Source organism: Molossus molossus, unplaced genomic scaffold (genome assembly GCF_014108415.1).
Source record: "Molossus molossus isolate mMolMol1 unplaced genomic scaffold, mMolMol1.p scaffold_m16_p_16, whole genome shotgun sequence".
Taxonomy (NCBI): Eukaryota; Metazoa; Chordata; class Mammalia; order Chiroptera; family Molossidae; genus Molossus; species Molossus molossus.
The window spans coordinates 44,086,702-44,107,570 of NW_023425351.1; the positions used below are offsets into that span (position 1 = coordinate 44,086,702).

Sequence of the window (20,869 nt, forward strand, 5' to 3'; positions counted from 1 at the left end):
CTTTCTTCTCCTTTTTTAAATATATAATCATTGGCGCCTAGGGGGGATACATCCTGCCTAAGAGGTTATATTTCATTACTCTTTTAAAAAGAGCACCCTTGATTTTTTTATTGCTTTGATTTGGTACTCTAGTACACTTTGAATTGTTTAAACACCAAAACTGTACATTTTTATTTTCCCTGGAAAAATATGTTCAGCTCTGAAAGAGAAATAAAGATAAAATGAAACTATTTTCTTGGAAAAAGCAGCCAAGTCAAGAAAGAGCAATGTTAAAGATGTCATCCGTCCTCTTATAAAAGACTAAATTTAAATGAAAACCTTAGGAAACAATTCCAAATGTTTCTATTGTATTTTTTAAAATTGGGGTATAATTCTGCAAAAGAATTATGTTTATAAATGTCAACCAGGCATTAGTATTTGTAATCATGAAAAAAAAAAAAAAAAAAGATCAAACTACACTGTCTTATTAGGGACATCCTTATATCATAATAGTGACAAAGCAAGTAGAAAGTAATTCTATCACAGTAACTCTTTTTACAGCCTGCCACCAACCCTTTCAATGAGTTATTAGGCCTTTATTAAACTGGAAAAAACAGTTTCATTTTACAGTGAGAAAAAATTACAGGCTCGAGAGCTTCTTTTACTTGATGGCTCTCCCAACTGCTACAGGCATTTTAACTTGGCACAGTGGAAGTGTCATGAGGCTGGGGACTCCTTCTAGAGACATAGTAACTATAGAGCTTGTTTAAGATCATTGCTGCTGTGTTAAAGACCTCTCAAGACCCTGACTTTATTCTGTAGCTTTTATAGTAAATCCAGGTTCTCCCATTTGGGGGAAGGCAGAAATACAAGGATACAGTGCAGAGGGTTAGCGAGTTCCCAGCTATCCAGGGATCATCCTCTCTGGGAAAATGGTTTGAATTCTAAAGGCTGAGCTCCCAGAGGGCAGAGGAGCTCACTGCTGGATTCCTCCCTCCAGGCCCAAGGAGTTGATCAGTGTACTTTAGTGTCAGCTGATGGGACCTTAAAGTGAAAAACATACACAGATAAGAGCACTTACCATTTCTGGATTCTCTGCAGCTAGCTTTACCCTCTTTTCTGAGATCATTTTTTTCAAGCAGCTACTCAGCAAAAAAGCCTAAGAAATCCCAAAATAAAGAAAGTCTCTCAGTTAAAGAGATCTTTATTCTCTTCCTTCCCTCCTCACACCACTAGACAGATTTTGAGCTCTGCCCTCGAATAGTATGAATTTAGATTTTTTTTAACTTCCATAAATTAGCATAAGATGTAATTAACAAGTCACCAGAAATTTTCTCAATATGTGGATATATTTACAGTAAAATTTAAAGACAGATGAACAATGGCCAGGCTCTCATTGTTAATCTTTTTCACTCTTAAAACTTCCCCCTCACATCCTATTTTTTTCTATTACTTTGTAAGCATCTCATGTTTTACAAATAACAAATAAAAACTACTTATTATTATAATAAAATAAGCTGATGTTGGTCAATCTTATAGTTAACTGTATGCATAATATCTAAGAGGCATAAATAGCAACCTGTTTGAAAGAATATATTAGACCTTATGGCATTTAATGAACTAAAAAAAAAATTAAAAGGTGCTTTTCTTTACTTTCTTATTTATCTGGTAGCTTTCATCATTCACTTTCAAGACTTACAGCTGTCCCCAATATCACCTGTGGCTCTATTGTTGGCTCATCGTGGTTAGTCAAAGAGTCACATTATACATTGTGCTACACAAAAGCTGGGGTTTCCTTGTTGCAGGATCTTCACCTCTACTTGCCAAATTTAAGGTTCTCTTTGATTTTCCCATTTGCTCCTTTCCCACGAATCCTTTTTCTCTCTTGTCCTGCTCTTAATTCTTGACTTGCTCTCTTCTCTTTGGGCCCTACCAAGGTTTGAGACAAATGAAGCTCAAAGTTTGAGGTTATAGGACCTTAGTGTGTGCCAAAGGATGGTCACTTTACTTGGGAGGGGTGATGAGAAGAAGAGAGGAGAAAACTCAGGTTGGGGTAGTAGCTCATGTAGAAAACTCTTGGAGGATAGTTCATAGAAATAATTAGAGGGAGAGTGGACTACTTAGAGGGAACAACCCAAAGTCTTGCAGGACTGTAGAGCATGATAGGAATTTATTTCATTTTCGGGGGCAAGAAATGTGGGAAGAGGGAAGAAAGGCACCGCCACTAATGAGGAAGAGGAACAGATGGGAGGCTTTTACACAACACGTTTTAACCTCCTGGTTTTGATAAAGACTAGCCCTGTTTATCTGTGCATGTATGTAACCGACACAAAACCAGGGTATGAAATAGTTCAACACCACCGCCTGAGCTGCTGCAGATAGAAAGGATGTGTAATGGTGTCCCACAGGTTCAGACGGCTTCCATATTACTACACAATGTACACAGATAGGTAGGTTAGGACTCTGCTATAAACCAGGTAAGGTTTTTTTAAATATTAAGGGACTGAGCGTTTGTTTAATGGACCTAGGAAAGGTTTGGGCCAAGCCCTCATTTGTATGTATTTACAAGGCATACAAGGCACATTTCTCCTTTTGCAAAAGTAGTCCCCAAGTACACATCAATAAACCCACACTCCAAAGGAAATAAGGCCGTACTAGGAATCCTTTAAAAGAATGTTTATTATACCTCTCTATGGTGGTTTAAACTCATTTGCTACAGACTAGATTAAAAGACTATAAAACTATTTAACTATTGCACTTAGCAGTCTAGGAGAGAAGGGGGGGGTTTCAATACCGAAATCTCTCTACGTCTCTCCAAGTGACTGCAAATCTTGCCTCAGTAACCATCCTATCCTTTTTCTAAAAATGTTTCATATTATTGAGTAGTTGCAACAGAGACCAAATGGACCTCAAAACCTAAAATATTTACCATCTGGCCCTTTGAGACAAAGCTTATTGACCCCTGGCTGAAGCCACTGTTACTGGAGTCTTCTGCTATATGGTAACTAAATTCATTTCTAATTGATATGAAGGCTGTGGTGACTAGTAAAATAAAACAAAACAAAAAAGAGCATCACACCCCCAAAAGAGGGTGTGTAGCATACTCTAGTGACTAGCAAGGAGTAGGGTAAAGTGTTGTGTCCACCCCAGCAAGCAAGAGATTTCAGTACAGGTTTTCATGCTCTTCCCTGAGAGCTCACCTGTTTGGTGTAAATAACAAACCACTGCCAGCGACTATCCTCGCTGTACTGAAATCTGAGCTCCAGGTTCTGGTTGAGAGTTCGCTGGGGCCCATCCATATCCAGCAGAGTCCCCTGTGGAGGAAAAGATATTCGATATTCAGTGGAAGTGTAAGTGGCACAGGCTGCAAGGCATGTGGGTGGTGAGGGAAGAGGCGTGGAGAGGCAGGCTAGGGCCAGATCCGAAAAGCCTGGTAGAAAGCACCTGTGAGGTTTGCTCTACAGCATCCATCTCTCTTTCTCCTGGGGATGGAGTCTCATATTCCCTCGGGAAAACCATCTCTCATCCACTGTGAATACAGGTAGGACTATCAGGGAATGCTACCTCCCTGGAGGTGTCACATGACCCAAACTCAGGCCAATTGAACAAATGTGCCCCTCATTTTATTCCACAGCAGAGACCCAAGGAGGAGATCCTGATAAAGAATTCCTAGAAACCTTGAGCTCCTTTGGTTCCTGACTTTCCTAAGCCTCTGTTTCAAGCTTTCCTTTAAAGCAGTGGGTTACGGAATCTTTGAGGGAGGGGCAGCTGCCTTTCCCCAGAGCCCTGGGAAGGAGGAAGATGGCCACCGTCCTGCGTGGCAGCAACTCAGCAAAAGCTCCGAGCCCCCCTCCAAATCCCGAGGGTCACCACACAGTTCCCGTCCAGTCACCCTCCCTCTGCCAGACCCTAGCAGGGGCAGAAGAGGAGCTGCAGGTGATTCAGCCTAAGTCAGTGTCCTTCGCAGCCGGAGAGACGGCCACTCTGATCTGCACTCTGACCTCCCTGCTCCCCATGGGGCCCACCCTGTGGTTCAGGGGGACAGAGCCAGGCCGGGAGCTCACCTACAGTTTCAAAGAAGACAGCCTCTCCCACTGAGTAACAAATGTCGCAGACACCACGAGGAGAGACCACATGGACTTTTCCATCCGCATCAGGAACATCACCCAGCAGACACAGGGATGCGCTACTGTGTGAAGTTCCGGAGTGGAAGCCCCGCCCGGACACGGAGCTCAGGTCTGGGGCAGGCACTCAGCTCACCGTGAGTGACAGAGTACTCGTGGTACCAGCCACTCCATTCCCCTAGCTGTCCTCCTGGGCCTCAAGGCGCTGGCGGTGGGTGCTGTCTCTGCCACCTATGTCTACGAGAAGTGGAGAGAGCCTGACCATGAGAACAGCAAGCCTCCTCACGGTGCCCATGGCCCACCGAATCAGGCTGGTCCCAGAGGCACACAAAGGGGCAAAGGGCCAGCTAGTGAACTCCGACACACTCCAGCAGGCAGCGGAACCAAGTGTGCCCTTCGCTGGGACCCGTGTGCACACCCAGGCCCCTCACAGTCCTGAGAGCAGACAGCCCGGAATCTGCACCTGGGCGGCCCAGGAATCTGCACCTGGCTGGGCACCAAGACCTGGCCCAGTCGACCCTGCCCACCTGGAATTCCTTTATACTTTCTCTCGATGAACTTTGGTCAAAGGGACTGGGGGATGTCTGCACCCTGTGCATTGAGCTTCAAGCAGACCCTGCCCATTTAAAAGAGAACCAAGCAGATTACAGAAACGGGATTCTCTCTGGCCCCTCAATATTCAGGGCATTTACCCTTCTCCAGAGCTTTGACCAGTAGGATTTCATTTTAACACATAGATAATTGAAATCACTTAGTTGAATAAACATTTTTTTCTATTCTGAAATATATAAAGAATAATATTTTTTAAAAATTTTGAAAAAAAAATAAAAATAAAGCAGTGGGTTACCCCATATCCCTCCAATAAATCCCTTTTTTCACTAGAGCCACGATGTTGGTTTCTATTGCTTACCACCAAAGAACCCTAACCGTTACAGGTTTTATAAGCTAAATTAAGGAGTCTGGGATCTATCTTGAGGGCAATTGGCATTTATTACAAGATTTTAAAAGCTACATAATAATACAATTATATTTACATTTTAGAAATATTGGTCTGACAGCATCAATGTAGAAACTGAACTAGGAAACAGCTGTTTTCAGACACTGAAGGACAGATAACACAGAACTGTTAACTCAGGAAGAATAACAACAAATGAGGTGAGCCCTACAATTACCCAGCTTACTGCCTGGAGGAGTTTCCAGGATGCAGTACAAGGATGGGAAACCCAAACTGAGCCCAGAGGTCATGCTGAGTTGAGGAGAAAGGTAAACCTTTGAAGATGTCCAGGTTAGCATTCGTGGGGCAGAAGACCAAAGACAAGGGTTTTATACAGAGAAAAAGCTCCTGAGAGCTCCTTTCATATCTTTGGCTGAGTAATGATCTGCGCATGTGTGGGTTGTGCAGATGTGCATGCACATCTGTGCATGTGAGGCTGGGGAAAGAACCACTGAAAAGCAGTAAATTGAACAATTCCAGAAACTCACAAGTCAGGCTGGATATAGTCTGTGTTTCTAGCAAGCAGAGTAGAGGGACCATAATAAACAAAACATTGGTAGAGTCCTAAGAATGACAGCTAATGAGTAAAGGACCAAATTAATGGTCAAGACTGCTCTTGACCTTAAGAGAGCTTAAAAACAAGCCAATAAATAATAAATAAATAAATAAATAAATAAAAAAAACAAACCAATCCCAAGTAACTTAATTGCATGCCAGAAGAAAGTCTAATACTATTTGTTTGTTTGAAATGTTATTTATTTTTTTATTTTAAAAAGAGATGAAGGGAGAAGGGGATAGGAGGGGTAGGGAGAGAGAGGTAAAGAGCGAGAGAGAAAGACATCAATGAAAAAGAAACATTGATCAGCTGCCTCCTGCATGCCCTCTTCCATGGACTGAGCTTACAACTTGGGCATGTGTCCTGACCAGGAATCAAACCAGCGACTTCTAAGTGCATAGGATGAAGCTCAACCAACTGAGCCACACCAGCCAGGGCAAGTCTAATACTCTTAAAGGAATACAATAAAATCTAGCATTCAATAATGCAAACTTCACAATATTCAGCACACCCATGAAAAATTACCTGGCTTGCAAAGTAGGAGAAAGTATGCAATGCAAACAGGAGAAAAATCAATCAGTAGAAACAGACTCAGAAATGACAGAGATGATGGGATTAGCAGACAACGATATTAAATGTTACTTTAAATATATTCCACATACTCAAGAATTTAGAGAAAAATATCGCATGATAAGGAGAAAAATGGAGATATAAAATGACCTAAACGGAACTTCTAGAGATGAAAAATAAGTACTGAATCATAGCCCAAGGAGAAATATAGGTTTAGGTTCCTATGAACCTCTGATCACATTTTTACCAACTGATCAATGCATAGCCTCATTTTATGTGTATTTATTTTTAGAAACAGTTTTATTGATGCATAATATGCAAAAACTGCACATATTTAATGTATACAATTTGATGAGTTTTGGATACATGCATACATCCATGAAACTGTCACCACAATCAATATCCATCACCTCCAGAAGTTTCATATAGTAGTCTTGAAATGAGACACTATGGGAATGGCAAACAGATTAGTGGTTGCACAGGGTTAAGGAGGGGTGTGCGTGGGAGAAAGGGGGTATAACTATAAAAGGCCAACATGTGAGATCCTTGTGATGGAAAAGTTCTGATTCTTGATTGTATCAATATCAGTATCCTGGGTGGTGATATTGTACTATAGTTTTGCAAGATAAAATAATTGAGAAAAGTGGCTAAAGAGTACACAGGATCTCTGCACCATTTCTTCAACTGTACTTGAATCTATAATCATATCAAAATTAAAAGTTTAATTAAAAAATAATTATTTAAAGCAAAAATAATTATAATGTAGCATGAGGCTTATATTTAGAAATAAAGTATGGCAACAGATATCACATACAACTGAAGGGGCAAATAAAAGTACAATGTTGTAAAGTTTTTACACTTCTTGTGAAGTGGTATGTTAAAAGTAGGCTATAATAAGATAAAGATGTATATTTAAAGCTCTTAAGTGACCATAAATAAAATTTTTTAAAGGGTATAGCTAGTAAAAACCAATGGTGCAAACAACTAGAATCATAAACTAAGACAGGAAAAAAAACTGATAAAACTAAAAAGAAATAGAGAAATCCACAATTATATTTGAAGACATATAATTGATAAGACTTAATAATTGATAGAACAAGAAGAGAGAACATCTATAAGGACATAGGCAATTTGAGTACTATCAACCATGTGATGTAACTGACATTTATAGACTACTCCACCCAAGAGGGGCCGAATACCCCTCTATTTTCTTTTCTTTTCAGATGTGCATGAAACATTTACCAAGACAGACCAAATCTTGGACCACAAACTAAGTTCCCACAAGTTTAAAAAGACTGAAGTTGTATGACATTATTTCTCTGACCCCAAAGGGAAAGAGTGGGCAGGGAGAAGGGTTAGAAGGCAGCAGGGTCCATCTAAGCAGGAAATGTTGAGGCGGAGCTGGGAGGGTGGACGGAAAGGACGAGTTTTGAGGGGTAGTTAGGTCATAAAGTGGATAGGTCTCCACCAGCAATTAAACATGTAAGTAAGAGAGAAATAAAGTCAGAGGTAATTTCAACATTACTGGTTTGGCAATTAGCGGGTGGTGGTGGGAGTCCTATTTACCAAAATAGGAGCACGGGAGGAAGAGCCCTGGGGTGGGCATGAGAGGAGAGGATGAGTCTGCTGTGGGGAAGGGTTGAGTCTGAGACGTTCACGAGACACCAGTGAAGATGTCCAGAAGGCAGAAGGAAATACTGGCCTCTTGGGGAGGAATCTGGGTAACTGATTTCAGAGAATGTGGAGAGGAAAGATGCTAGAAATAGAACACCCCAAATCACCAGCATTTTCTATGTGATCAACGGGAGAAGTGGCTCACAAATAGGGGAGGAGGGTGAGGGAGACAGGTACTGTGCCGGATCAGAAATTCCCTTGGATCCTGTGGATTGGACAAGTGGGAGCCACAGTTGCTCTACCAGAGTTTGTCCTCTGCTAATTAACCTCAGTTTCCTTTGTAGCACTTAATTCACTGAGTTACTGTAAGAATTTAATTAAACAATAGATGTGGCTATGCCCCACATAGCACCTGGTACAAAGTAGGCACTCAACAACTCTGATCATTAGAGTTTCTCTTGGGAGAAGACAGCAATGTAGGGATGACGGATAGCAGGGATCCTTAAGTATAGCTTCCTGCTCAGCATCCAGTTTGCAAGGCTAGAGATCTTGTCAGTACTAAGTACATATTATGTGCTCTGTACATGATAGCTATCATTTCTATATGCTGTTATTACGGTCGCCACCCTGCAAGCAGCAGAGAAGCCTGTTGTTAAAAGGTAGGAAGCCTGTTGTTAAAAGGTAGGTAGGCATCTCTACTGTAATGGGTAGGGTACTTGTACCAGACAATAAATACATTTGACCACTGGGTGATGCCTACGGTGGCTTAGATGCTCGTTCACTCGAGGTCCTGATTCATATGGCAGACCTGTCTCCCATGTCGACTTTGTCATCCAAAAACAACAGGATTTTAAGTCATGAATGGGAACTTTAAATCATGGGTGAGGCAGAGCTGAGATACTCACAAGGAAGGTGACCTGCCAGCACTTCACTCTGTTCATCTGGAAGGTGACGTCCTGGGTCTGGTTGTCAGGCAGGGTTACACAGCAGCTGATCTCGTTATTGCCAACAGAAAGAACAGCCCCGCAACCCGGTTCCGGGTAGTCACAGGTACAAGGATCCAGCTGCACGTATCCATAGTGCCGCACCTCCCGGGACAGCTCCAAAAACTGCTCCAGAGGGAGGTGTGGGGGAGGGAGGAGGAAGCAAACGATCACTTGAAACAGATGAAAACCTCATGTGAAAAGCTACTGCCCTTCTAGCAAAACACATGCAACTGAGAGCAGCAAGAGTGTCTTTTTCTTTTGCACAATGCGGAGGGAGACAACCGATGTCCCTTGAGCGCTGTCAGTGAGGCCCGGGGAAGTTCACCGTGTGTCCTGCCAGAGCAGGGCCCATTTCTGCCTCATTCACCATTATGTCCCTGCTCCCATTACAGTGCTCAGTGCATGGGAATGAAAATATTTGCTGCCTGAAGGATGGCTGAAGAAAAGAGTCACTTGAATAAGATATGATTCTATCTCAGTAGATTGTAACAGCAAAATAAGCAAAAAGTATACCTTTAAAATGTCTTTTAAAAAACGAAGCTGAGGTCTATGTAGGAAGAAAGTGGTTCATTTTTACAGGCTACTTTATGTAATGGTGGCATATAAATTGTCCCCAAAAGAGATTTTGGAAACAGCCATGAAATGAGAGCAGGAAGAGTCTGCTTTTTAAGTAAAGTTCCAGACAGTCTCGAAGTGCCAGGGGAACACTTTATGTAACATTTAAGGTTTAGCTTTTCCCTCTGTTTCCTACATGACTTAAGGACAGAGGACATTTAGAGCTGACACCTGTGGTTCCAGCAGCCTGTCCTATTAACGTCTATTGAGGATTTTTTTTTCCCCACAAAGTGATTATTAACGATTACATTTAAATAACCTGGCATCAGCTAGGTGACCTCCACCTTGTTCTTCCAGTTTTCCCCATGGTCCTGACTGACCATATGTGAGATGTCTGAGCACAGAGCAGAGTTCTCACTGTAACACATGGTTAAATCAGAAAGACCTCCTGCCCCCAGGGACAACCTGGTTCTTTCCCAGTCCTTTCCTGAAGCAAGGTAACTGACACATCCCTTTCGAGCACGGTGAAGCGTTCTCTGATAAACGTGCTGAGAATGCAGTGAGGGCCCGCTGACCCTTGGTACAGGCAGGAGGAGTATTTGAGGCTCCAGTCCCTCTACCACCTGTTGTAACAGCTCCCTGTGCTGCAGCCTGTGCATTCAACTGAAGAGATGCACTAAGTTGCCAGGCCTCCTTTTGGGTCAGAAATGACAGGTTGCGAGAAGATCCTACCTGTGCAAGGGTGGGGCAGGGGTGGGATAATCCTGGCATAGAGCGCACACTTTCATGCTCTTAACACACAAGTTTCTTATTTATTACATGCCATAAATCTGTTTATTTTATTGTTGAGTATCAAGAATTTTATAATAAAGTCTTGGTTGCAATGCTCTAACAGAGAAGGAAGTATTTGTTTAATTAAAAGTTAGGCTCCATTGCTCACGAAAGTGGTGATGAATAAGTAACTGCTCAAAATGTGTGCTGCCATTTGCCACTCAGCCAGGGGGATGCAGTGACATTACTGACAGTCTGAAAACCAGGAGACAGAAATCTGCAAGAATCATCTACTCGAAAAATCAGTTCTTTTAAGACGACTGTACCTGGAAAAGATCATTTAACACATGCAGATCTGTATAACTGCAGAACGTATATTTATATATTTTCATTTAGATCGGGGGTTGGTAAATTTTTCGGTAGCGACATATAGTAAATATTTTCGATTTGTGGGTATATGGTTTCTATTACAACTACTCACCTCTACTGCTCTAGCACAAAAGTAGCCTTGACAGTACATAAGGGAATGAGCATGGCTATGGGCCAATAAAACTTTATTTACAACAACCATAGCCCATGGGCCATAGTTAGCCTATCTCTAATTTAGATCAAATGACCACTCCAAATTAATTCACTCATTTTCAATTATGAATTTTCTAAAGCAATAGTTGTTAACACGTTGGCTCCATTAGCAAACGAATAACTTAATTTAAATAAGGCTGGTGTGATAACAATATCCTTAGATGCTTCAAGAGAAAATAAATTAATTTGACTAATGCTTCAATTATTTTTTCAGATGGAAAGAAACTCACACATCCCGTATCCCCAAGCAGTGTCTATGAATGAGTCTGACAAACAAGACATTTTTTTAACAGAAGAAATGGCCTCTGCTTCAATGCATTGTCTTTTTTTATTCTTTAGATTTGGTCAGTGTTCACCACTAAAGCATTGATTTTGAACACAATGCAAAGAAAATTTAGAGGACTGAATTTAGAGGATAAATTCATGCACACACAGTAAAGTTTCTAAAAGACCACCATTAAAATAGCATCATAAAATCAGATGAAATATTTATTATAAAAAATTAAATTTGTTTTGTGGCAAAAATACACATACAAATTTTGATAGAGTGGTTAAAAATAATAGCTTTACTGATTGAAGTGTGGTTAAAAATAATAGCTTTACTGATTGAAGACGTTTATAGAGCAGAAATGTCCTTTGATTGGTACTTGTATTCAAAGTAACAGTAATATTTTATCCATCAAAATAGAACCCAAATTGTAAAAATTTACAAATATACAGAGACATTGAGACTCCAAAATTTCTGTGACAAAGCTGTGGTGGAATACCAAGGGGGGTATACAAAAATCATGACATCTATGCTTTTCCTTTTTCCTTTTTTAGCTTGTCAATAAAATTCTCAAAACATTGTTTCGAGAATTAGTTTCCATATCAACCTAAGCGTAAACGAGTCCTCTAAATTTTGTTTGCATTTTGTGCAAAATCAATGCTTTAGTAGTGAACAATGGCAAAGTATAAAGAACTTAAGAAGACAATACCATGAAACAGAGACCATTTCTTCTGTTAAATTATGTCTTGTTTTTCAGACTCACATATACTGCTTGGAGACAGGGTTATGTGAGTTGGTACCATCTTTATGGAAGATTTAAAAATGGATGTTTAGAAATACATCCTAAAGAATAACAGAACACATACTCAAAGACAGAGGATGTTGTTGCAATGCTTCGGGACCTTCAGCCGGGCACCATACCAGGTCTTGGGAATACACGGGGTATGTATAAATTAGACACAGTCCTGGGCCTCATGGTGCTGTCTGTCAAAGTGATTTATAGCAGCAAAAGCTGGAAACAACCTGACTTCCAACAATAAGAAATCGGTTTGCTAAATGATAACATAACCATTAAATGGAATATTCTGAGGCCATTAAAAATGTTGAGGGTCTGTATTAACTAACTTGATAAAGGACTCACAACGTATTGTCTGTATCTTTTAGAATCTTTAAACAAAAACCTTTAATTTATTTTATAATAAAAAAATCAATAAAAGTGTTCTCATTTTTTAAGAGTCCTATTTTTAGTGCTTGGTGGGTTTATAAATTATAGAAAGAGCCCAATTCCGATATATATATTTTTTTATCCTCACCCGAGGACATTTTTGCACTTATCTTCAGATAGAGTGGGAGGGAGAGAGGGAGGAAGAGAGACAGAGAAACATCGATATGAGAGAGACACACTGAGTGGTTGCCACCCACATGACCCCAACCAGGGCCAGGGACAAACTACAACCAAAGTACATGCCCTTAGTGGGAACCGAACCCAGGACTCTCTGGTCCGCAGTCTGACGCTCTAACCTCTGAGCCAAACCGGCCAGGGCCTGATATATTTCTTTAGCTCCCTTCCAGGGGGTTTCTGTTGGTGCAGTATTTGATTCACCTTTGTTTGGTCGTCTTCTTTCTGGAGAGCCTCTAATTTCTGCCTCTGTGCCGGTGTGGGTTTGGCCCATTCTTTTCGAATGTCCTGGATTGCCTTAAAACAACATAAATTGCAACATTAGCAGGAATGAATTACTCTAACAAAAACATACTCATGTAAGAAAGGCTAGAAAAACAGACCAGTGGCCATATATATATATTATAAAAGTTACTTTTTAAAGTAGTGGGTATAGAAAGAGATTGTTCAATGGTTTGGGGACAACACTTGGAAAAGAAAAGAAAGTCAGATCTTTCCCCACACCACTCAACCAATTAAATCCAGACACATTAAAGATCTAAGTGTAAAAACCATAAAAGAACCAGAAGAAAATAAGGTGAATATTTTTATCTGATCTTGAAGTAGGGGATGTCTTTTTAAGATACAAAGACAAAATGTCATAATAAAGAAATATATAATACATTAAAATATAAAACTTCTGTATACAAAATCCACCAAAAACAAAACCAACAAGTAGCCCTGGCTGGTTTGGCTCAGCTGTTGGAACGTCGGCCTGCGGTCCCGGGAGACCCAGGTTCAGGTCCCGCAAAGGGCATGTACCTCGGTTGCAGTTTGTTCCCAGCCTTGTTTGGGTTGTGTGGGTGGCGGCCACTCGATGTGTCCCTTTCACATCGATGTTTCTCTCTCTCTCTCTGTCCCTCCCACTCTATCTGAACAAAAAATGGAAAATGTCCTCGTGTGAGGATGAAAAACAAAACAAAACAAGAAAAAAACCAACAAGTAAATGCCAAACCAGGGAAAATGTGTACATTATATGAGGCAAAAAATTAATATTATTTATAGAAAGCAATAGGTACAATGTAAACATCCCTAGTAGGAAAATGGGCAAAAGATAAGTATCAGCAATCGACAAAAAGGAATTCCAAATGACAAATATATATATTTAACCTCACTAGTAATCAAAGAATTTTTTTCCCTCTCAGCTTGGCAAGGACTAAAATGTATGTAATATTCAGAGTTGGCAGGGGTTTAGGGGAAACAGGAAGTTCCATGTAGAACTGATGGAATTTAAATTGGTACTATTAGCCTGTCCTGCTTTATTACACTTTAAAAGAATTTTCCATTGGTCCTTAGATAGACTGTTAATTCCTCAAGGGAAGACCCTGGGTCCTTCACCTCAGTGTAGCTTGTCCAGTGTCTTATAGGCAGCAATCATGCAATAATTCTTTGCCAATTATTAGGTGCATACTCACACCTTAGTATGAATATAAGTCTATGTATTACAGCCCTCAGTGATATTGGCAGAGTGCTTTATCTCTATGAGGAGGGAAATTACCCCATTCTATAGATGGGTAAATCGAGGTCCAGAGGAGCTATGACTTTCAAGATGATCCAGCAAATAAGTGGCAAGAGCTGGATTACAACCGAGATCTGACCAGTACAACATTCGTTAATCAGCTGGCGCCGAGTAGCTGATACCTTATTTAAGGAGGCAACGGTTCTCCATTTCTCACTACTGTACCCTCTGCAGAGGGCACTAGAGTATGTGTGATTGAAGCTCATGAAAACCATGACTTATGTGATTTCACATGGCCCTCCTACCCTTGCCTAAGCTGTTGATTTCTTATTACATAGCCAGCTACCCACGCCAAGACTTTCTCCTTGTTGCCAACTGTTCACAAAACTGAACCTTGGTGCCATGCCACAATGGAATCAGCATGGAGGTGAAGACTAAACACCTCTTCTTTCCAGAATTCTACTTGCTGTTAGCACCTGTAAGGACTGTTAGCACAGGGCAGCGATGTCACAGAGAAAGCCTGGCTAAACAAAGTTAAACAGCAATGATGACAGTAAGCATTAACCAAGGACACATCATTCATCATTAGGGGACTTGGGACTCTCAAACACAGAGATTTAAATGTCCTACAGGAGAGGTAACATAACTGTTTTTGTTCACCACCTTTGTAAGTGTTTGATTCTGATTGAGTTCACAAGTCATCACTAAAATACGTTATATATAGTACCTCACTCCAGACGGTGAGAGTCAGTTTAGACAAATGTCTGTTCAGTTATGTGGTTTCCCAAGACAAGCTGATGGAGACTTACGCAGAACCTAATGTTTTAAACCAGGTGAAGTCACACAAGCCATGGTTTTCATGCACTTCAATCACACATACTCTAATACTCTCTGCAGAGGGTACAGTAGTGAGAAATGGGGCACATGTGCCTCTTTAAACAAGGCATCAGCTCCTCGGTTCCAGCTGGTTAATGCATGGCAGAGCAAGGCCAGGTATGTGTGAGCAGCCCGGGCCCTGTACAAGGGCACCAGGCTAAGGGGGTTTTAGGAGACCAGCGGTCAGCCCGCACTCCGCTCCCAAGCCACAGGCCCTGCCAGGGGAAGAGTGCCTCTTTCTAACGTGCACAAAGTTACCACGTGGGCCAATGGTGGCCCTGCTGAAGTACAGGCCCAGAACTGACCGAGCCTTCAATACTTTTTAGAAAACCCAGAAATGTATACTTCTATATGAAATCTTCCTTTTTGTTAATGGCACTCAAATTTGTAAAAGAAAGAAAACACATGGTAAGAGTCTACTTAGTCCTGAGGCATCATTGGGCACCTCTGCTTTAGAAAAATCTTTAAAAAATAGGTCATGATAGTTAATTATGACGGGCTGTTATTTGTCCGAAGAGTTCCTGAGAACTTCTGCATTAACGTTTTTAAAGGATTGCTCCTCACCCATTTACATATCCCAGGCACCCAGGACACAGCCTCTGCCCTTGGCCCTTCAGAGTCCAGACACATAGGTGAACCAGTATTTACAGTGCTGGGTGAGAAGTGCCATAATCGAGAGTCTGAACAAAAAGCCATGGGAGCAGAGGGGAAGGAGGCGTTGTCTTCCGGGAGGAGCCAGGAAGGCTTCCCAAAAAAGGCAGTGATTGGGGGTCCCTCCCTCCTGCTGACTGTGGGCCCTTTCAGTTCCTCAGTACCTCCACTCAGAGTCAGGGAATAATAATGATGGTGATGATAATGGCACAGGTTATTATGACATCAACTCCAGTTTGTTGAAGACTTTGCCAGGAAAAGAGTTTGCATAGCAGTCTATTAAAGCTGGGAGAAAACCTAGAGACTGTTAGTTCAACCTCACTGCTTAACAGGGGGATGTTGTAGTTCTAGTTCCAGAAAGACAGGGTCTGGTCCCAGGTCACATGAAGAGAAAGCCAGTGGCAGAGCAAGGGACAGAAAGCATTTTTGAAACTGCAATTCAGTGTGCTTTCCATGAAGCCATCTTTTTTCCCCCGCAGCTATAAGCAGAAGAAATGTCATCTATTTCTCTCTGGTTTACTATTCCTTTTTTTTTTATCCTCACCCAAGGACATTTTTGCATTCATCTTCAGATACAGCGGGAGGGAGAGAGGGAGGAAGAGAGAGAGAGAAACATCTATGTGAGAGAGACACATTGACTGGCTGCCACCCACAGGACCCCAACTGGGGCTGGGGACAAACTGCAACCGAGGTACCTGCCCTTAGCAGGAACCGAACCTGGGTCTCTCTCTGGTCCGTGGCTGACGCTCTGATCGCTGAGCCAAACTGGCCAGGGCTGGTTTACTATTCTTTAATGAGGACAGATAGAAATCATATTATGATGCTGGTAGTCCGTGCCTCTCATCACAATGTATTCCTAGAAACCATGCCACAAAGATGCTATTTCCCACAGGAACAGTATTAGAATTAGATGATGCATTTTCAACCAAAAATGTAAGAGCGAATAAACCAGATACAAATAATGATGTATTATAATAGCAATAATACAATGGTGATGTGTCTCAGTAAACATTAGAAGAGCGCTGTAGAAGTGATCAGATGATCTTGGTTTCTTAAAGGGTCACCTAAGGAGGAATAAGTATTAAGGTTGTTGAATCCTCATGTGACAGTCTGGCTGCTGGGTTCTGTTGTGTCTGCTCAGTCATATACCCAAGTTCTTGGCCCTTTGCCAAAAAAGCCAAGGTGCCTGCATGGGCTGATGGTCTGGTGGGGAAGATGTATATATAAAAGGTGTTTTATTTTGTCAAATTCACTCTCACTTACCATGATTTGGTGTGACACTACGAAAAACACTGTCAACTAAATTATGACACAGTGCCTAGTGACAGCCCTGTATGATGCATGAACCAGTCATGCCAGCCATTTCTGGCTAGTAACTACTTCCCTGTATTCTGAGGCATTTAGTGATTTCTCCTGTCTTCAGCTCCACTGCTCAGCCTGTGCGAGGCAGTCTATTTGCATATCCCTTAGTATAACACAGAACAGTTTCCTCTCTTTGGGCACATAAAGCACCTGGTTGTTGCTTTGCAAGGGAATATGGAACTGTGGTCATTTATTCAAAGATGAACATTTGCTTTACTAATATATAAGGGAACCCTGCCATTCTGTCTTGCTTTCAGTATAAGTGATAACTCCCATTCCATGCAGAATCACAGTGTAAACTTTTTGAAGTTATTTAAAATGACAGTATAGCTCAACAAATGTAACGTATCAGCTCTACACACAACTCAGCTAAAGAGAAAATAATACAAACAGCCTTGTATCAGTTAGAGATTGCTGCATAACAAAACACTCAAAAAATTAAGTGTTGCTTAAAATAATAATAATAAAAAAAAAGCAATGAAACTGCTTAAAGCAAAAACCAAAAGTCTCCTCAGGAAGTATGTGCTTAAGCTCTTTTCCTCATCTATGTTCTTTAATAAGCCAAAACATTGAAAGCCAACCCTTTACTTTTCTTGCTATACCCAAAGTACTACAGTAGGTTCTATTAATGTTTCCTTGCCCCCTTGAAATGCTCGCTAAAAGTAATGGTTAATCCTATATCTCTCGCCTCTCTTTAATTTCAGTGAAAGAAAAGCGACAGAGTTTAGCAGCTTAGAACCACACAACCTAAGAGCCAGCTGCAAGAAGTATTGTTAAATCCCCTTTCTACATTTTCTGTATCCAAGCCTACTCAATCCTTTGTCAGCAAACTGTTTCTTCTCCTTATAAATGTGGAGGCTACCAACTGCCTTACAGAGTTATTGTGAAGCTTACATGAAACAATGCATTTAAAACAATTAGTACAATGCCAGGCCCACCACAGGGTTTACTGCTGACATCTTGCCAGGAACAGTTATAGTTTCTGGGGATACAGTAGTGAACCAACAAATAATTGATTTCATGGAGAAATCATTCTAGTAGGAAGAGAGACAGTAAACAAATAATTTAAAATACATATGTAAACACATACACATGTGTGCATGTGTGTAATGGTGGGTTGGTCTGAATGAGATGGAATGACTTGGGAAGGTTTGAACAGGGCAAGAATCTGACCAGCCACACTGCCGTGTGAGAGCCGATTACGGGATAGTCTCATGGAGCTCCTTACATGAAGCTGCCACACCGCCCTTCCAGACTGTCCAGCCAGGCCTTGGAAAGGAGCAGGCTGCTGACCTGCAAAGTGGACACTGGTGGGGAGCTGGTGAAGCAGGGGGAGAACTGGAGGGAAACCGGACAGTCACCATGCAGGCAGCACCTGCTGACCATTCTCTGCTCGGCAGAACTTCACCACGTGAGTTGGGGAAAGAAAGAGAGGTCGAACTCTAAACGTACTCTTCTGGGGGTTGAGGAGCAGGGATAGGCAAGACCAACTTTATAATTGTCAGGGCCTAGTGCAAAATAAAGATGTGGAGTCCCTTGTTCAAAATTATTAAGAATTTCAAGACGTGATAGCAGAGCATTAAACAAGGATGAGGCCCTTCTGAGCACATGGCCCAGGACAGTTTCACAGGCCAGTTGCCCACGAAGCTGGTGCCGGGGCAGCAACACTACTTGTTGGCTCAGGGAAAAAGAAAATGATGCTGAAGTGAGGTTTAGGAACCATGTGTGACTGTAAATGATCAGGGATATCCTCTCCAGGCTCATGTAGACTATCAGGGATATCCTCTCCAGGCTCATGTAAATGATCAGGGATATCCTCTCCAGGCTCATGTAGACTATCAGGGATATCCTCTCCAGGCTCATGTAGACTATCAGGGATATCCTCTCCAGGCTCATGTAAATGATCAGGGATATCCTCTCCAGGCTCATGTAGACTATCAGGGATATCCTCTCCAGGCTCATGTAAATGATCAGGGATATCCTCTCCAGGCTCATGTAAATGATCAGGGCTATCCTCTCCAGGCTCATGTAGACTATCAGGGATATCCTCTCCAGGCTCATGTAAATGATCAGGGATATCCTCTCCAGGCTCATGTAAATGATCAGGGATATCCTCTCCAGGCTCATGTAGATTATCAGGGATATCCTTTTTAGGATCAAATAGATTAGTCTAGATGATGGTGTGTCAGCTGCAAATTCAGAGAGTGATTGTGAAAATGGTGTGAGAATTCTTTTTTATTTTTCTATAAACTCCTCTTTAAAAAAAAAAAAAGTGGTAAAATATACCTAACACTTGTTACTGTAACCATTTGTAACTGTACAATCCGAGGCACTAAAACATTTATATGTTGTGTCACCATCACCACTTCCTCCACCGAAAACTTTTTAATCACCCCTAGCAAATTTTCTGTACCCCTTATGTAATAACTCCTCTCCTCCAGCCCCTGGTTACCTTTGTTCTACTTCATGTCCCTATGAATTTGCCTATTCTAGGCATGGAGGTCGAATTCATACCTACTACAATGTTTTTCGAATGGCTGAAACCCAAATGGCCTATAAAATGTGGTGTTCTGATGGTTCTTGGTTACCCTCACCTGCATATAGATCAAATTTACAGCGGCTCTGCAGTCCATCATCATGGAGTCAAGGGACGGATCCATGTACCTGCGCAATTCAGGAGCATTAAGTTAATTCATGTGACATGGCTGATAGGCACACCTGGGAGCTCGTGCTCTGGGAAGTGGTGGCCCTCTGTGCTTTGAACAAGGCCCCGCTCCTCTACTTGCCTAGCCTCCCATCTCTCCCTGCACCGGGTCTGCTCTCTAATTTCCTTACACTGCAAGCTCTTGCCCAGTAGGCACAGAGTGAAGGTACAAAAAAATAAGCTTCGGGGGAATGGTCCGTGTCCCTGTTCACACACAACCCTACTTTGAGTCACCAAGTCCTGCGTGAGGTGTCCCCACCCCACAATGCCTGGCACTCTCACTTGCCCATTTTCATACCCATATCACCACCCTGTACCCAGGCCACCCTCATCTCTTGCCTGAGCTGCTCTGGTAACTTCCTCACCAGGCTTTCTGTCTCCGTCATGTTCCCTCGCTCTCATGCTCCGCATTCAACAGGAGTGTTAGTACCTTTCAGACTCTCAGAGCTCCAGCAGTTAGGTCACCTATCCTGCTCACTTCCAAGGCCCTTCAGAGAACACCCCACTTTCATTTCCAGTTCCATCTCTTACCCCACTCCCCTCTCCAACACTCTACCTTCCAGCCAAGCAAAATGGAGATAAGCAACCTAACAGATGCAGAGTTCAAAACACTGCTTATAAGGATGCTCAATGAACTTAGTGAGAACCTCAGTGAACTTAGTGAGGGCCTCAAGAGCATAAAAAAGGACCAGTCAGAAATGAAGGATGCACAGTCAGAAATGAAGGAGGCACTAATTGAAATAAAAAATAATTTACACAGATTCAATAGTAGAGTAGGTAAAGCCAAGAAGCAAACCATCAATTTGGAATATAAGGTAGCAAAAAACACCCAATCAGAACAGCAAAAAGAAAAAAGAATTTAAAAAAATGAGGATAGCGTAAGGAGCCTCTGGGACAACTTCAGGCGTGCCCACATTAGTATTTTGGGTGTGCCAGAAGGAGAAGAGAGAGAACAAGAAATCGAAAACCTATTTGAAACAATAATGGCAGAAAATTTCCCTAACTTGGTCAAGGAAACCGACATACAAGTCCAGGAAGCACAGAGAGTCCCAAACAAGATGAACCCCAAGAAGCCCACACCAAGACACATCATCATCAAAATACAAAAGGTTCAAAACAAAGAGGGAATCTTAAAAGCAGCAAGAGAAAAGCAGTTAGTTACCTACAAGGGAATTCCTATAAGACTGTCAGCTGATTTCTCAAAAGAAACTTTGCAGGCCAGAGAGAGTGGTAAAAAATATTGAGAGTGATGAAAAGCAAGAACCTACAACCAAGATTACTCTACCCTGCAAAGCTGTCATTTAGAATTGACGGACAGATAAAGAGTTTCCAAGACAAGGAAAAGCTAAAGGAGCTCATCACCACCAAACCATTATTATA

The 20,869-nt window shown here is 41.7% G+C and overlaps 1 protein-coding gene across 1 annotated transcript in view; it reads right to left on the minus strand.

The window, feature by feature from the left end:
• Positions 1 to 20,869, minus strand: part of SNX31 (sorting nexin 31) — a 60,432-nt gene that overhangs the window by 7,353 nt on the left and 32,210 nt on the right. Inside the window, exons 8-12 of the mRNA XM_036263836.1 lie at positions 19,380 to 19,449; positions 12,603 to 12,695; positions 8,743 to 8,946; positions 3,180 to 3,293; positions 1,061 to 1,138 (exon numbers count right to left, since the gene is read on the minus strand). Of these exons, the coding sequence (XP_036119729.1) occupies positions 1,061 to 1,138; positions 3,180 to 3,293; positions 8,743 to 8,946; positions 12,603 to 12,695; positions 19,380 to 19,449 (559 nt within the window). The remainder of the gene's footprint in view (positions 1 to 1,060; positions 1,139 to 3,179; positions 3,294 to 8,742; positions 8,947 to 12,602; positions 12,696 to 19,379; positions 19,450 to 20,869) is intronic.